Source organism: Clarias gariepinus, chromosome 8 (assembly GCF_024256425.1).
Source record: "Clarias gariepinus isolate MV-2021 ecotype Netherlands chromosome 8, CGAR_prim_01v2, whole genome shotgun sequence".
Classification (NCBI taxonomy): domain Eukaryota; kingdom Metazoa; phylum Chordata; class Actinopteri; order Siluriformes; family Clariidae; genus Clarias; species Clarias gariepinus.
In genome coordinates, this window is record NC_071107.1 from 17070325 (window position 1) to 17088096 (window position 17772).

The 17772-nt window shown below is 36.5% G+C and overlaps 1 protein-coding gene across 1 annotated transcript; it reads left to right on the forward strand.

Annotated features, from left to right (window-relative positions):
• The first annotated feature begins 5604 nt into the window (after positions 1 to 5604).
• On the forward strand, positions 5605 to 14379 carry chst3a (carbohydrate (chondroitin 6) sulfotransferase 3a). Its single transcript, XM_053501495.1, has 3 exons — positions 5605 to 5990; positions 11853 to 12024; positions 12192 to 14379. Exons 2-3 carry the CDS (start codon positions 11882 to 11884, stop codon positions 13369 to 13371), a joined length of 1323 nt encoding a protein of 440 aa, XP_053357470.1. The 5' UTR covers positions 5605 to 5990; positions 11853 to 11881; the 3' UTR covers positions 13372 to 14379.
• The last annotated feature ends 3393 nt before the right edge of the window (positions 14380 to 17772 follow it).

The window sequence follows — 17772 nt, forward strand, 5'->3', positions numbered from 1 at the left end:
CATTTGCTTCTCTAAGACCATTGCTTATGTCTTGAATGAATGTTCCAGGCCAGCAACCTGCCAAAACTGCTGTTTTATAGTGGTCTGCACTCCTGCTGATTATCAATTAATCAAGGTTGATGATTAGCAGCACCTGACTGAAAGCAGTACTTAGTATTAAGGGTATTTACTATTGCCCACTTGTACTTTTTTATTTGTTTATTTGTTAAATAACTAATTGCATGGTGAAAATATTATGTTATTTGTCTAATATATTTAATTCATGCATGTACAAGGATTGAAAGCAAAGTTATGTCTTAGCTATTACACATTGCACTTACGTTTAACATTTTCTATTTAAATTTTCTAAAACATTTTCTATTTTTCAATTTTTTTTATTCAAATAAAAGACAAAATTTGCAATTTTACCTCATTTTATGACTGTTGCTTTGCTTTCAGGTTAAAATTGAATGGAGCAGGCAGATGGCAGGCAAGCAGATTAACCAAGTTTAATCCTTTATCATCTCACAGTGCTCAGACCCAATCTACTGGGACATATAAACAAAGATAAATATATATGCAAGAAAACGGATTTAAGCACTTAGGCTTGCAGTGCGAACATAGACAAAGTGCTATGTCCTAAATGTATACAGTACCATTACCCACAATTGTTCTTTCCAGATACAAAATCAGTAGCCCTTAGGACAGCAAATCATAATAGCAGTTATCAGTAAAGTTCTAGTCTAAACGGTTTTACACTGTCACCATCAGTGAGCAGTTGATAAGTTAAACCAAATAAACTTTGTTTAAACGTTCATGAATGTTATATTTACAAAAGTGCACCTTTTGACTACACACAGTTATAGACGGGAATTATGCATACTGTATGTGACCCAGATGAGGAAGAGATTTCTTCTGAGTTCTTTTTTTAGGGTTTTGTTTTTTACTTGTTTATTGGGGATAAATGTAAAAACATATATTGTATTTTCAGAATTTATATATTGCTACTGTATAAAGCTGGTTTGTAACAATGTACATTGTTAAAATAATAGAAAATAAATAAAATAAAATTGAGTTTTCATTCTCAAATTCTCAAAAATTCCTTAGGGTACTCTTCCAATAAGGAAGACATAATGCAGTGCCCTGTAGGGTTTCCCTACATGCAAGAAAAAACATGAAGTGCCCTAATAGGTTTGCTGTTGGTTTGGCATGCTTGTGACAGTCATGTAGATACAGTAAATATTTATTTTTAAGGAAAAAATGTCATTATAGTGCAAACTTCTTCTCCTGGGTTTTTCTATAGAGATGTGCATAAATGGACAAGCAATTCTTACAGTTTCCTAAGCAGATGAAACTTTTATACACTCCTGGCGTGACCCACAGTCTGACTGTTAGCTTCTCCTTCTTGTTTCATATACATGTACTTAAGGATGTACATGCACATTAGAATATGCTTAGAAACCTTATTTCTTAACGTTTCGGGGTGAACATTCCCATAACATTCCTGCAATGGTTTTAAAAAATTATTTTCTTGTGTCTTAAATATTTCCTAAATAGGTCTGGGGAATGTTCCCATAATATTATGGGGAACCACTTCTGTGAAGAAGATTTCTCACCATAGCTTTCTCACCATAGTTTTTTTTTCAACTTCTGTATGATTGGTTAGCTCTTCAGTGCATGTAAAATTGTGCTTTAGTTCTTTTCAAATTATTATTAGTGTAAATGACTGACATAACATAAGTATACCTCCAAATCTAACACTGTTTAGACTATAAACTAAATCTAGATTTTCTGAATCTTATGCCCTGCTGCTAGTTAACCAGAAATTAAGCAAGAGCATCTCTTTAAAAACACACCATTCTTTTATTTGTGCTCAGTGGAACCGATTAGAGAGGGGAAAAGATATACAGTACATCACAAGTACAGTAGGATTAACAATTAGAAGGAATCATCAAAATTAAATATTGGTCTGAATATTGTACAATTCTTTGAGGTGATGGATAGATTGTGCCCACATTTTTGGTGTACACCACCACCTAGTGTACACATATCCAAAGTACACTAAACTTTTTTATCCTTTTATGGGATCCATAAAAAATGGCTATCTAGTTAGGCAACTGAATACAAAAAAACACAAATAATTTAAAATAATTGCTTTTATTTTTATTTATTTTATTGAGTTTAGTACATATTGAGACATTTATTTATTTATTTCCTATTTTACTTGTTAAAATAATCCTAATATCCCCATAGGTTATAGGATAATGAGCAAGATGTGTCCAAACCTTTTCTAGCACTACAGTGGTCCAAATGGTTTTACACTGGTCATGGTAACCTAGCAAGCTGCTTTTGATTAAGATGGAATTTTACAATTTCCAAAGACATAATGCTCAATTATCAATGTCAAAATTGACGTAGGCCTAAACACATTTTGTAAAATGCCTGTAACCAAAATGCGATTAAGGCTTAAGGTCTGCTCAAGGTCTGCTCTACATATGGCTAAAGAACATAAAGCCTTTAAATAATTTTTTTTTTACATATTAAATACAGTATATAAAAATCAGATTGATTAATTAAGCACTAGACTTTAAATACCAAGTTATTAGAGCTGTAGTTGTAAAGGTAAATAAGTGAAATGGTGGAGCTGAAGTCACTCGACAAGGAAGAACTGTGACATGATCAGAGTATGACATCACAGTATGCATCACCTCACAATGGAGCAAAGGTACAAACTCAACATACAAGCACCATGTGCAAGCATATGTAAGACAGGGAAGCGCATCGGCTGCTGGTCATCTCAGGGACACTGATGGAATAACAATACTGCTCTTTACTTATAAGAAGGACTGCTTACTTAAATTTTGATTGAGTTACTTGAATCTTGATTGACTTACAGTACTTGATTTTGAATGTATTCACTATAGTGCTCATTACTAGAGATAGAGTGACTTATGTTATGCTGTGATTGTTGTTTAAATGTTGTTGTTGTTGGTCTTTCGGCTGCTCCCGACAAAGGGTCACCACAGCGGACTATCCAGTCCGCACTACAACCTGGCACAGGTTTTACACCGGATGCCCTTCCTGACACAACCCTCCCATTTTATCCGGGCTAGGTACCAGCACAGCATCCAGTGGCTGGGGTTTTGGGCACTGGCTGGGAATCGAACCCGGGCCTTCCACATGGCAGGCGAAACACCTACCATTGAGCCACCAATGCCCCATAGGTGTTTAAATGTATTCACAAAAAATGTAGTATGACGTGTATTACATGTCCTTTAAAGGATTGATAGAACAGTATGTGTTAGTTAGTTGTGTTAGAAGCTTAGTTAAATAATTCAGTTGTTGTATTTGTTTAAAATTCATTTAACTGTTGTTTTTTAGAAGTAATGATTTAACTGTTATTTATCAGAAATAGTGATGTACCCTTTTTCTGGTTTTTCATTTAATGTTATCGACCTTGCTCTCTCTCCCTCACTTAGTCAAATCTATTTTGAACAATTGTTGTGTAACCTGCAAAGCTGTCAGACACAAGAATTAAAACTGATTCCAGAGTTGATTCCCTTGTCCCCTGTAGTTGGCTATGGCTTTTTTCGAGTTTGAAGCAGAGGCTGATGGGCAAATTCCCAGATAACTCGACAGTAGTTCTGTGACCAGTTAGTGCTTGGGTGGGAATGCTAAGTGATTAAGTTATTCACAGTAAAATTTCAGGGCAGCACAGTGGGACGGCATACAACATGGCCACCTACTAGTTTTAGAGTCCCTGGATCAATGCTAAATTTTGGTTACTGTCTGTTTTGAGGTTGAAAAATTCTCTGTTTCCTGTGGCTTATCTTTTTTCCTCCCACTGTCTATAAATATGCAGATAAGCAGGCTATACAAGCTTACACACATTATGAGTGAGTGTATTAATGTGTGTGAATTGTATCAGGTATGACCGTGACCATGATAAAACTTTAATCTTAAACTGTACATAAAGGTTCATTGTGGGTGCAGATTTTCATTCCCATCAAGCAGAAGCCACACTCCACAGTCTAATGAAAAAGATTAACAAACAGAACCAAGATCAACTGACCACTAAATGCAGGTCTGGCTTCTGCTTTAAAAATGTACACACTAGGCTTTTGCAGATAAAATTCAGATAAAGTTCTTTTCATTCAGCCTTTCCAAACCTACATGTACTGTATGTTAATTTCAAATTAAGGTGTGATTTTCCTTCAAGGTCTGTGTTCTTTTTTTGCTGTGGTTTAAACTTTTAAACAACATTCATGGATGTGTTAATTAAAAAAAAAAGACGGTTGAAAATTGACTTTAAATATGTATTAAAATTAAGTAAAATAATTGTCTAGCACTGGGCGGGAAAATGATCTCGAGCTGTTTTACAGGGTTTGGCCAAGGTCACTTACTGTAGGTCCAGGGAAAAGTAATTTTAATGCTATAAAGCATACAACAACATTTTAGACAATTGTATGCTTCCAACATTGTCACAGCTGTTTTCGGGTGGTGCTTTTCTATTTCAGCAGCATGAGTGCGCCCCTGTGCGCAAAGTGAGCTCTATAAACATATATAGGTTTATAGGTTTAGTGTAGAAGAGCACCAGTGGCCTACATAGTGCCCTGAACCCACTCAACTTAACTGAACAGCTTTAGGATGTATTTTTAACGTTCACTGCAAGCCAGGCCTTTTGGTCCAACACCAGTACCTGACTTCACAAACATGCTTTTGACTGAATGTTACAAATTCCCACAGATGCATTTCAAAATCTTGCAGAAGGACTTCACTGAATCCTTGTTTGGGAATGGAATGTTCAACTATCACAGATACAGTAAAATGTGATGGTCAGGTCTTTACTTGGTTTTGGTGTATGTGGCAATGGCTTAATAATAATACAGCAGCAATAATGTATTACTACTACTGATACTGTAGTAATGTGTTAATAATCAGAATTGGGTTTTATTCGCCAAGTACAGTATGTTGACACACACACAAGGAATTTGATTCTGGCTGCTTAAGGCTTTCAAAGTACATACCAACATAAAACACTGCACATTTGTTATAGAAAAGACAATATATACACAATAAGTACATAACATTCCATAACTGTACATATATTAAAAAATGGGGGGAAAATACTGTATGTAACATAAAGTGCATAAAGTCAGTGTTCAAGGTAGTGCAAGTAACCACAGTGTGCATCACTAGTAGTGCAAACAGCAGTAATATGCAGAATGTAAGAAGTTTGTAAGAATTATGTTGGTGCTTTTACACAATATACAGAACAAGATGTTTAATTATTGCAAATAACAGTAATGTACAGTAGGGTGTAAGAAGTTTTTTTTTTAAAGCATGTTGGTGCTTTTATACAGCAGATTGCGCATAGTCAAGTTCAAATGTCTATGAGGGTGATTTGTCTAAGGAAAAAAAGAACGCTGGTAGTTTCACTAACAAAGAAAAGAGTTGATTGACATTTAGAAAATGAAGAACATTTTGAATTGACTGAGGTGGGGGTGGATATGCGCGTGGTGCAAGTCCAGCCCCCTTTGCCCCTCCTGCTCCCCCCGAATCTATACGTGGAAAATCATCGAGAAAGAGAAACAGAGCATCACTTGTGAGCTCCGCCACGAAGGACTTCATACCACGTGACCGCTGTGTAAACCATCCCAGCCCCGAGACCTTCCGATTCCACAGTCCGCAGTAACATGTATTAGAGAACTGATTTACACAGAGGTCCATGTGTTTTCCCCACGAGGATGTCAGAAGCTCGGGATTACTTTCAAGCTTACTTGGATGAATAATATCTCCATACGTCTCAATTCAGGTTTCTTTTAGAAAACTTTCGATTTATTTATTTATTTATTTAATAATTGTACCGGTATAAATCGGACCGTGGACGTGTCCCACGTCTCACTGGTGTTGAGCACACGTGGAGTTCTCAGTGTGCGGAGAGCAGGCGCACGGCAGCGCGATGAGCCATGAAACATCTCGCAGGGACCAGAGGCTCTGAGTGGAGAGAGGTATGAATGCACAGACAACCGTCTCACCTCAAATAGGGGGGTAGCTTTAAAGCGCTTAGGCTGAAATCCTAATTCATAGACGCTGTTTTGTGAAAACGTGTTTATACTGAACATTACGTTGTTTAAAACAGAAAATCACTTGCGTTCCTGAGTTTGCTTATACATTTTTGTTTAATTTTGCTTATATTCCTTTTTTATGGTGATGGAGATGATGATGAGTTCTTATATCGGACAAAAACACCAACTCTAATAATAATAATAGAATAAAAAAAAGCAAGACTGTGGTTTGTAGCTGCACAGGGAGTACAACAATCTTGTCAATGGCATGCGATGAAACAAAGCTTGACCTGGAGTAAAAAGGGGGAGGTTTGCCAGCTGAAAAACACCATCCCAAATGTGAAGCACGGGGGTGGCAGCATTATGTTGTGGGGGTGCTTTGCTCCAGGATTAACTGGTGTACTTCACAAAATAGATGGAATCGTGAGGAAGGAAGATTATGTGAATATATTAAAGCAACTTCTTAAGCCATCAGCCAGAAAGTTAAAGCTTGTCTGTAAATGGGTCTTCCAAATCAAAAATGAGCCTAAGCATACAAGTTGTGACAAAATGACCTAAGGACAATAAAGTTGTTGTCCGAGAGGTATTGGAGTGGCTCTGGCCACAATCCAGAAGAACATTTGAGGGCAGAAATGAAAAATGTTTGTGTGAGCCTGGAGGCCTACAAACCTGACATAGTTACGCATTTCTATTTGAAATTGGCAAAAATTCTATCAGCTTATTGTAAGAAGCTTATGAAGGGTCATCTGAAAGGTCAAGTTAAGCCAAGTCAAGGCTTTTTATTGTCATTTTAACCATATACAGTTCAGTACACAGTAAAACTAATAACGTTCTTCCAGGACCAAGGTGATACATGCAACATAAATTAACAACATAAATGAATAAAAAATATCTAAGAACTATACAAAAAGACAACATAAAGTACACATGCAAACAAGAGCAACAACATGACACAATGCAATACTCGGTGATAATGTAGCGCTGGGCAGTACACAAGGCTCAGTTTAGGTAGTGCAAATAAATTGTCAATGAGAAGGTAAATGCAGTGAACTTTTCTTGTTGACGATAAGTTATTGTGCAATATTGTGTGAAAAAACAATTGTAGGTCAAACAATTTATGGACCCAAAATTGACCCAAAATATGATATTGCCTTTAAATAGTTTGACACAAGTTAATTTAAAGACATTATTACCAAATACGAACTTAGTGTTCTAAACTCACTGGGACTCACTGGGAATGTAATGAAATAAATAAAGCCTGAAATAAATCTTTCTTCCTACTATTATTCTGACATTTCACATTGTTAAAATAAAGCTGTAATCCTAACTGACCTCAGTCAGGGAATGTTCACTAGGGTTAATGTGAACAACTGATTTTAAATATATTTGGCTGAGGCGTATGTAAACTTTTGGTTTCTGTTTTGGATACTGTACATTTGGCTATGCTAATCTGCCCTAGGTGTAAATACATGTGTATATCTGTACAGTATGTGTCGCGCACATGCACATTGCCCTAAGATGTTGTTCCATCCAGGATGTATTCCCTATGTGTGCCTAGTGTTCTCTGGATCTACTGTGACCCAATTCATTATAAACTGCTCACTGAAATGAATAAATGAATGTAATTAACAATTAGTATCCAACATGTCTCTACTCTAGTTCATAAATGCATGGTATTTCTTCAATAGTTCGGTTAATCTCTTTTTCCTCCTTTAAAAAAAAAAACAATTAAACAAAGTGTTTGACTGATGGTATATAGTTAGTAACCTAGTAACCCAGTATAAGGATCTATCCAAACTTCAAAGCACTTTTTGTAAGTCACTCTGCCAAATGCCTAAATATAAATTTTTGTATCTTTAAATTATGGACTAAATAAAACAACAAAATCTAACCATAAATACAGCATATGCAGGAAATCCTAATGTTGTTTGAACCAGTCTGCTTCTGTTTGTGTAGGCTTATTGCTAGCTCTCTCCTTACCTCCTTTGCCGTAGTGTTCCCCTGGCACAGCTGCACCTTGTAGGCTCAAGCAGCTACAAAGAGCCTGTCATTGCTGATTGTGGATTTAGATTGCATGAGAACTCCCTCTAAACAGTGCCTGTCATCCAGGATGTTCCATCATGCACTGCTGAACCACAAAACGCCTGAAACATGCTTTTCACACTCATAGAGCTTACACATCTGTGATAATGATTCTTGCTTCTGCATAGTGTTGTATGTTTCTTGACATGTAATAGCAATTACATATATAAAGCAATAACAAATAATTAGTACAAACATATATTTAACAGCTAGCAATTAATTATAATTATGTTTTTATTAAAGCCTAATTTTTATTGTGTTCTTATTTTGCTAAAGTAATGTTATATTGTAGTTGAATAAATAACTGATTCATCATGTATTTAGTCTTGCCTTTGCATATCATGCCACTTTCAGTCTAGAATGTGAGAGCAGCAGTTAATGTAATTTGTATGGCAATAATAAACAGAGTGATGTCCGTTTCTGCTTCAGCAGATCATCAGATTTGTCAAATGCTCCAATGGGTTTTGAATATGTAAAGATTGCAGCTTAGACACCACTGCTGAAAGTTTGATTACTAGAACATATAAGCACGCATAACCGGTTTATATTTACTCGCAGTGCAAACTATCATTCACTGTCACCCTGAAAATTGTGTCTTTTTCTACATGATATACTTTGTGCAGATAATTTACTTATGTGATGGACCAAAATAGGGGAGATAAGATTCTACTTACATTTTATCTGATGGTTGGTTTGACTGAAAGCACTTTATATTTGACAGTGTACTGTACTACACACACCTTGTATAATGTTGCAAACAGATTTTAAAAGACACAAGCCCTGGGAAGACCCCTCTTTTGTGGCAAATTTTAATTAATAAAATTATATATTTATATATAAGTGGGAAGTGGGAAGATCGGTAAAGTGGGACAGTTTAGGAAATTTTGTTCTCTGCCACTTTTTACTGAAATCTTAATGTCATATTTAATGCCAGAATATGAGTTTAAAAAATGCAAATGAAAAATCTTTTTGGTCTCAATTTTTTTGCTTTAAACAAACAGATTAGGGCAGGGGGTGAACTGACCAAATGCAATTTGTTTATTTTTCTTATAGATTTTAACATTAAATCATAAAGTATGAGTCATTACCAAAACGTGTAACTTCACTCACTCTCTCATTTACTCACTCATTCTTTATACTGCTTATCCTGTACAGGGTCACGAGAGGCCTGGAGCCTATCCCAGGAGACTTAGGGCACTAGTCAGGGTACACCCTGGATGGGGTGTCTATCCCTCACAGGGCACAAACATGCACAATCACACACTACTGGCAATTGTAATCGACAATTGTCCTAATCTGCATGACTTTAGAAATAACCTGGAACACCCAGAGAAAACCCATATAACTTCACCGAGGATTAAAAACAAACTAAATACGTTATACCTGAAAAATGCGTATTAATTGTAACTAAATTCATTGATTAAAAACATAACTGATAAAAAAATGGAAGTCAAGTCTATTCAATTACAGTAACTAACTGAATTTATAGTTTTGCACAAAAATGCCAGTCTCTACAATAGCAGCTTCCTGAATTATAAATTATTACCTAGAACGCTAATCTGGTTATGTTTTTATTTATACCATATATGGACAAACACCAAAGTTAAGTCAAGTTTTGTGAGGAATAATAATGTACACACTACAAATATCATACTGATAAAGTTGGACAGAAGAAAATCTACCCCTAACAAACACAATATAATTATTTAGATAGATATTTGATATATAAAATATATATACAAATATATAGAAAGATTATATAAGAATATAAAATATTTTTTCATATTTAGTTTTTCAGACTTTCTGGTGCAGTTCACAATCATATTTCATAGTGTACCATTTAAAGATCCTACATAAGGCTTTTTAACCATTAATAACATTTACACTCATTACAAAGTGTTATGTATTTTTGCTTTACATCATTTATGTTCCTAATTTGGATAAATTAAACAGGTTTAGGTCAGTACAGTATAACCATATGGAGATGCTAAGGATCAAGCTTACATGTCTTGTCCGACTTTACCAGTTTTCACCCCTAATATATTTTTTTAATGAATTGTTGCGATAGTGATAGTTATTTTTTTAGTCTGTATACTTCAGACTCTATTATTTGAGTTTTAAGAATCAGTCCTCATATTTAAACTTCGAAACCAGATACCGTTTAGATGTATTGTAAATTGTGTTGTAAAGTTTTACTGTAAAATATTTACAGTAGAAATCACAGTTGTGTACTTATATCTTGCCTCAACCTTTAACCCCTAACACTTTTTAGTAAAGTTAATAGGACAAAGCTTAACTTTGCTAGGAACCATAAAGATTGGACTTTGGAACAATGAAAAGGGTCCTGGTTTCTGAATGAGTTCAGATCTATGATATCGCTCCAGGATGGCAGATCAGGGTAACAAGGGAATAACATGAAGTGATTCAGCCATCATGCATAGTGGCCACTGTACAAGACGCTGGAGGCAGTTTTATGATCGGATGGTTCTTCAGATGTAAACAGTGTTAGGATCTGGTGGTTGCTTTAGATGAAGACAATGGCAAGATTTATTGGGCCTAACTTGTGAAAGAGTGGCTCTGGGAGCATAAGGGATAAATTATTTAGAGTGGTCTAAATCTTGCCTTGCGATGGGTTGGCACCATGTCCAGGTTGTACTTCATCTCGTGCCCTAAGTCTCCTGGGATAGGCTCCAGGCCCGCGAGACCCTGTATACAGAATAAAGTGAGTGGTTTAAGTCTCCAATCATGGTTACAAGATCTCAACCAAAAATTTACACAAATCTGGATGCAAAATAAATATTGTGATGTTGCGTAAGGTAAATGGAGGCCATAATCAAACAGCCTAATTAAATACAGACTAATAGTAAATGAAACATATAATTAATCACTGTGGTATAAGTGGAATAATTATATTATGAATCATGTTGTGATTGGAAAATAATCAACTGCATTGTTTTAGGCTGCATAACACCAAGCCTTCTTTGATTATTTACCCATAAAAGCACATCTTGAGGTGTTTCTTTTCTTTCTTATTAGATTTTGCTTTGTTATAAGAGGAACTGTAGTAGCTGCACAGTAATAAGTAAATTTAATGTTAACAATGCAGCTGAGATAAAATTCAGTCATTCCCCAAAGTCATCAATATCTAGCAGTAAACATGGTGCTGCGTTCAACTGAAATGTTAAGAAATGCCTGTGGTTGTATTTAAAAGCTGTGAAATCAGAAGAGAATTGCTAGCAAAACATACAACACATTTTCCTACACATGATGGGTCACTGAGTGTTTCTCTGAGTCTTACTTTAGATCTAAGGCCTTGTGTTCCCTGGGCATGTTTTTTATTAACAGAGCTTGTGGGGTGGTGCCACAGTTATACTGTCTTCAGCTGAATAGATTCAGGCCTTTAAACAAGGCATTGTGTCCTTCTCAAAACTTTTCAGGTCCTCACTGCTATTAGTGGAAAGGTGATGACAGTAGTTGCTATTTATTGGATCTGGAGGAACAAAGCTTAGGTTGTCTCACTGTGCAGGCTTTCTTAGCTGTACTAAATAGTCAAGAATCTCTCACTGACAGCAGTCAACTTATACACACAAGTGGCTGGTTAGCAGATTTTGCATAGCTGGTACTCTACTGAACATACTTGTACAATGCAATACAATATATAGTTAAAAAATATATAAATATATATAGTATATAAATAGTTTCTTATATTGTGGCTTACTGCAGGTCAACTCTAAGCCATGTCCTGACATGAGATGAACCTGAATAGCGACTCATACAGACTGTGGAGGAATTTCCTAACAGAATTCTATACAAGAATGAGGAATAAATATGTTATCTTCATCATCTGCATTGTGGCCCTCGTCATCATTGAAAAGGAAAACAATATTATTTCAAGGTGAGCTCACAAGTATTATGAATAATTATTTTGTGACTACATTGCAACTAAATAAGGGGGATTATGTGGTTATGATAGTGAAAATGCTTGAATGAGTTAAAGATGTTGTTCAAATATAGTGAATAAAAAAGTAAACATTTTGAAATAAAACTTTCTGTCTCTTCCAGGGTCTCTGACAAGCTCACACACAGACAGACACAAACCTCAGAGCCTCTTTCATTCTTAAATGACTCCAGTTTGGATGACAGTGAGATGAGTTTTAATTTGACACAGTTTTTGGATCCAGTCCAGGCTGGTCAAAAGCATATTCTCTTATTGGCCACCACTCGAACTGGATCCTCCTTTGTAGGTGAGTTTTTTAACCAGCTTGGAAACAACATGTTCTACTTATATGAGCCACTGTGGCATGTAGAGAGGATGCTTTCAGAGGATTCCAACATCTCATCCATTGTATACCGGGATGTGCTTCTGAGCTTATTCTTGTGCAACTTCTCCCTGCTGGAGAATTACATCAGCCCACCTCCTCTAGAGCATGTCACTCCAGCGCTGTTTCGACGTGAGTCTAGCATAGCTCTGTGTGAGGAGCAGGTGTGCACGCCAGTACAAAAGCATGTTTTTGAGCGATTTCACTGCAGAACACGCCGCTGTGGCCCTCTCAACTTCACCTTGGCCACACAGTCTTGTCTGAGCAAGAAACATAGGGCCATCAAGACAGTTAGGGTTCGGCAGCTGGACTCACTCCGTTTGTTAGTTGAGGATCCTAGACTGGATATTAAGGTCATACAGCTGGTGAGAGACCCCCGTGCTGTCCTGGCTTCAAGAATGATAGCTTTTTCTAGCAAATACCAGACTTGGAAAAGTTGGGCAGCAAATGGAGAGGTACCCATTGACGATGAAGAAGTGAAACGGCTTCAAGGAAACTGCAATCAAATCCGTGAGTCTGCCGAGCTGGGCCTGAGCCAACCGGATTGGCTGGAAAGTCGCTACATGCTTGTGCGCTATGAGGACATCGCAAGATTCCCCATGCAGAAAGCAGCTGAAATGTACAGGTTTATCGGGATCCCATTCACATCACAGGCAAAGGAATGGATCATTAAGAACACACATGCTTCAGAGGTTGTAAGTGGAGTGTACTCTACACAGAAGAACTCTTCAGAGCAGGTAGAAAAATGGCGTTTCAGTATACCCTTCAAGTTAGCCCAAGTTGTACAAGATGTCTGTGGTCCGACGATGGAACTATTTGGATATCGATTTGTTGACAGTGAGGAGACACTGGTTAACAAGTCTTTCAGTTTGCTTGAAGAAAAACAGTTTAATATATCATATGTTACAGATTTTAATTTATAGTTTTAGTAGCAAAAAAATAGCGTTATACATTTTAAACAGAGCTGTGAATGTATTTTGAATACATATGTACCACACTGGAGCACAGATCTTGTATGCCTTTAGCGGTTACCTCATGGTTTAGCGTTAATCAAAATGCATTCAGTTTGGTTTGACTAATTAAGATATTGTATGATTTATTAATTGTATTTGCTGCTTGTGTTTTGACAAGGAATTTTATCTAAGTAAGTAAAATAGGTTGTTGTTTTTAAGTCCTGGAGACGTTTTAGCCGAATATCTTTATCAAATTAGTTTTTTGTTTTTGTGTTTTATAAAACAAAAAAACAACTTTGTTTTTCCCCCAAAAAAACAACAACTTTGTTTTTTTTGTTTTTATATATAAAAAAAAAAAAAAAAACTTCGATAAAGATGTTTGGCTAAATATATATAAAATCTCAAACACACACTTTCAGCCATAGCATTAAAATGCAAAACATTAAGCTCAATATTGTCAGTACTGGCTTCTTACAGCATAACTCCACAAGACCTAGGTCTGGCACCAGGACGCTAGGGGCAGATGCTGTGGATTATGAGGTGGGGCCTCCACAAATCCAACTTGTTTGTCCAGCGCATTCCATGGATGCTCTGTCAGAATGCAGTTTGGGAAATTTGGAGGCCTTAAACTTTTTGGCTGCTAAGGCCCATATGCAGCATGCGGTGATGCACTGAGTGTTCTGATACCCTTCTGTCATAGCCAGTCTAAAAAAAGACTTTTAATATACTATCTATTTTAATTACATTACAGAGTAAAGTGTAATACAAGTCATACAACATACTATATACACCAAAAATCTTTTTTTTCCATTTCCTACAAATTTTCCTAATTTTCTTTTGATTGTGTAAAGCTGTTTTGCGACAACGACTATTGTTAAAAGTGCCAAACAGTACAAATAAAATGTATTGACTTGAATTGAACAGAAAAAAATGTACTTAAGTACTTTGTGACTGTTGTTTACAAATAAAATGAAAGTGATTCAGCATTATGAACTGTCCTGTCAGTGTAAAACGGTAGTGTTGAATCAGGAGATATTTTGGTTGTGCTTGTAAAAAGTAAAGGAAATAGTTAATATTTATTCTACTAACTGCTACAACAGCATGTTTGTTTCTGTGTCAAAATCATTTCTCTACTAAACTCTTATTAACCAGATTTTTAAGTTACATTTTTAATTGTCAGAGATGTACACCTATATGTTAATGACTAGTTCTTAATCTGAGTCCTAGAAATATGCCATGAAATACAGGTTGTGTTTTTTCTGCTCTAAAACACCAAGCCATTTCAATTAATGGCTTGTTAATGAGCTGAGGAGTTGTGTTTAATTGAGGAAAAGCACAACAATGTGTAGCACACAATCTCTCACAGATCTGGGGCACCATAACTGTGGAAATTATGCGAGACTGAATGATTCCAGGTGAGGAGAGTTAAAAAGGAGCCCTGAAACACTTACGTTTTAAAAGAGGAGACTTTGAAAGTGGAGTACTGTGAAGTGAGGGTTGAAGTGGGTGCCATGATGATGCAACCATGTTGAATATGTAGCAAGATTTGTATGTTGGGCTTCACCTTAAGAAACTTGTAAAATCAGAAGCTAGCTGTGTCACAAATTCCACATACGGCAATAAAGCATGAATCATTCTTTGTTAAGCACTGACCTCATAAAGGAGCATGTGTAATCAAAGATGGGGAGACCAGTTCAGTCAGGCATCACTTACTGTTTTTATTTTCCTTTCCATGGGTGTTTTTCTTGAACTCATTTCATGCTGGCTCAGAGTGTACAGCCTCACTACCTTATAAGGTAGCGTTGTGTTAGCAGGCAGACTTGCAGGACACTTGGCTCCTCGCGGGCGTGGGTGTGCTGTGTTCTCTAGATGTGTTTGCGCCCTCTGCCCAGAGCTGCTCAGAGCAAATTGTGGCTCACCCAGCTGCTGAACGGCTCTTTCATACAGCCCCTCTCCCCCCGGCTCCTCAGCACACAGACCTGCTTATTCAACACTCAGCAGCACCAAAAACCTGTGGTACACAAAGTGGCAGTCTGTGAAAAAGGCATTCCTGCACAGTCAATGGAATTACAGTTTATAAGTAAGTAGAGTATTAATGAATGGCATCATGACATGGAAGGTGCCGCATCAATGTCTTGCATCAAACTAGTTCAGTAACAGATTTTCAAAAGAAATTGTAGTGGTAAAAAAAAAATAATACAATAGTTTATGTGCAAGTAAAGGACAGGACCCAAGTCTAACAGTGGGTTTTATTAATATTGCTAATATTTTGTTTATACTGTATCTGGCAGTATTGTGGCAATTGTTTCTACATTTTTAACGTCAGTGTTTTTGCTGAGATTTCCAAAGGGAAGGAGAGTAACACTGGCCTATCTAAAGGAGGAGGAGAGAACATTCTGTTCGCATTACTCTGCTGCCACTGCTGCCAGTATAAAGAAACCTTGTGTCCATTTGATTAGCATCAGAAATACCACAGACATACCTACTACAAAATAACTAAACATAACTACGACATAATGATTGACACAAAAAAAAAAGGTACATAGACACATTGATTCAGGCCTTGTTAAAGTACAGTACTGACAACTTTTGAATTCACCTCCCTGAAAAATAAATCTCACTTTTTAATGTGTTCATGTTAAAGTTAAGCTATATGGTTAAGCTTAAGATATCATTCTGCATATACTCTTTTTATTTATTTATTTATTTATTTATTTAGCCCTCTGACTGTGCTCTCTATCTTTCTGGAACATCTCTACTTTTACATCAGTCAATACAAGTCAATCATGGGTGTTAAGCAGAATGGAGCAAGATAGCACTTTTCACCGAGTGTGTAACACTGCTCCCTAAAGGTGCATGAGCAGCATTTTAAAAAGTTGTGGTGGGCATCTTTACATTATGTCTCATAGGCAGCATGTGTTACCCTGTGCCTTTCCTGGCAAGTAGTGGTTGGTGATGGAGGAGTGCCCCAATGAGACAAGGGGGAAATAGGCAAGACTAAATTAGGGAGAAAATTTGTGTAGGGTAAACTTGGTGGGGGTTGGGATAGTGCGTAAGGGTTGTTTAAATGCCCATTTGGAGAAGCACTTTGATGTAGGACCCTACAACAGGGTTTGCCTTAATGTGTTTCCCTTAACCTTCAGGATTGAATTACCCCCTTAATTTATGAAGTGTGCAAACTTATTTTAGGGCTGATTGTATACTAATTACAATACATTACCACAGGAGGTTTTTATTGTGTCTTCAAACAAAATCGAAATCAAATATAAACCAAGCCAAATTTTTGTTAATTTTATTTAACTGAATTAAGGAGTTCATAACTGCTGCCATTGTTCTATGTTCTATTGTCAGAAAAGTAATAAGACTGTTCTTTTGAAGCATTACAAATCCCACTGATGTTATGATTCTGATCGGTTTGGTATATGTTCTTTAACTTTTGAAGCTTTTTGCTTGAACAGCTTAAGAGTCCATCTTAAATATACTGCTTTATAAGAGAGAGGATGTTACGGGTAGGTTTGATACATCCTTATTGATGCGTGTACTGAGCAGCTGGGCTGTTAAAATGATATTCCTCCTGCCTGTCAAAATCTATTTTTGGCCCTTTGAAAAACAACACAAAGAGCCATTATACCGTTATAGTCAGTACCTGCAACTGACCAGCAGAGGGTAGTGGCATTCTTCTTGTCTGCCTTTCAAAGCATTACAACTTGGTTCTTATTTTCCAGCACATGAGCTCAAAATCATGACAAATTATGAATGACTGAGGTTAAGGCAAGGGGTTGGGTTAATTTCCCCCACAACATCATTCATTTACAATAGATAAAAATCAACATTTCAACATTATTAGTCAGGAATAGATATACTGTAAAAAAGGTTTTAGATCATGTTAATTATTAACCATAATAAAATATATACATGTGACTGCATATTCAAACTGTCACTTTTGCACTACTTAATCTCTCTTTGTCAGTGAGTTTGTGCTAGGCCTTAGTGTTGTGTGTGTGTGTGTGTGTGTGTGAGAGAGAGAGAGAGAGAGAGAGAGAGAGAATATAAGGAGAATCCTGTTTTTAATGAGTGTTGGGCCCAGCACTAATCCACAGTTGATGGCAGACACACAGACCTGACCTCTTCTTTCACCCTGTTTCTAACGTGTAGACCACACTCGTTGTTAAACACTGTTCACTAGATACTGTAAATATCCCACACCCAATGAATTTTATTGATAAGTGGTTATTCACATAGTGCAAATATCTGATAAAACATTAAAAGAACAACAGAGCACTTGTTTCGGATGTGATTTTATTCCCTTTTTTCTTGAAAGAGTTATTACTTCCTAGCAATATCCTATATGCCTATGGCCAATGATTTTGG

What these genes read in the sequence shown, in the direction of transcription:
- chst3a (XM_053501495.1), top strand. Translation starts at nt 11,882, where the DNA reads ATGAACCTGAATAGCGACTCATACAGACTGTGGAGGAATTTCCTAACA. An exon ending in GAAAACAATATTATTTCAAG is followed by an intron (nt 12,025 to 12,191) that starts GTGAGCTCACAA and finishes TGTCTCTTCCAG; the next exon opens with GGTCTCTGACAAGCTCACAC.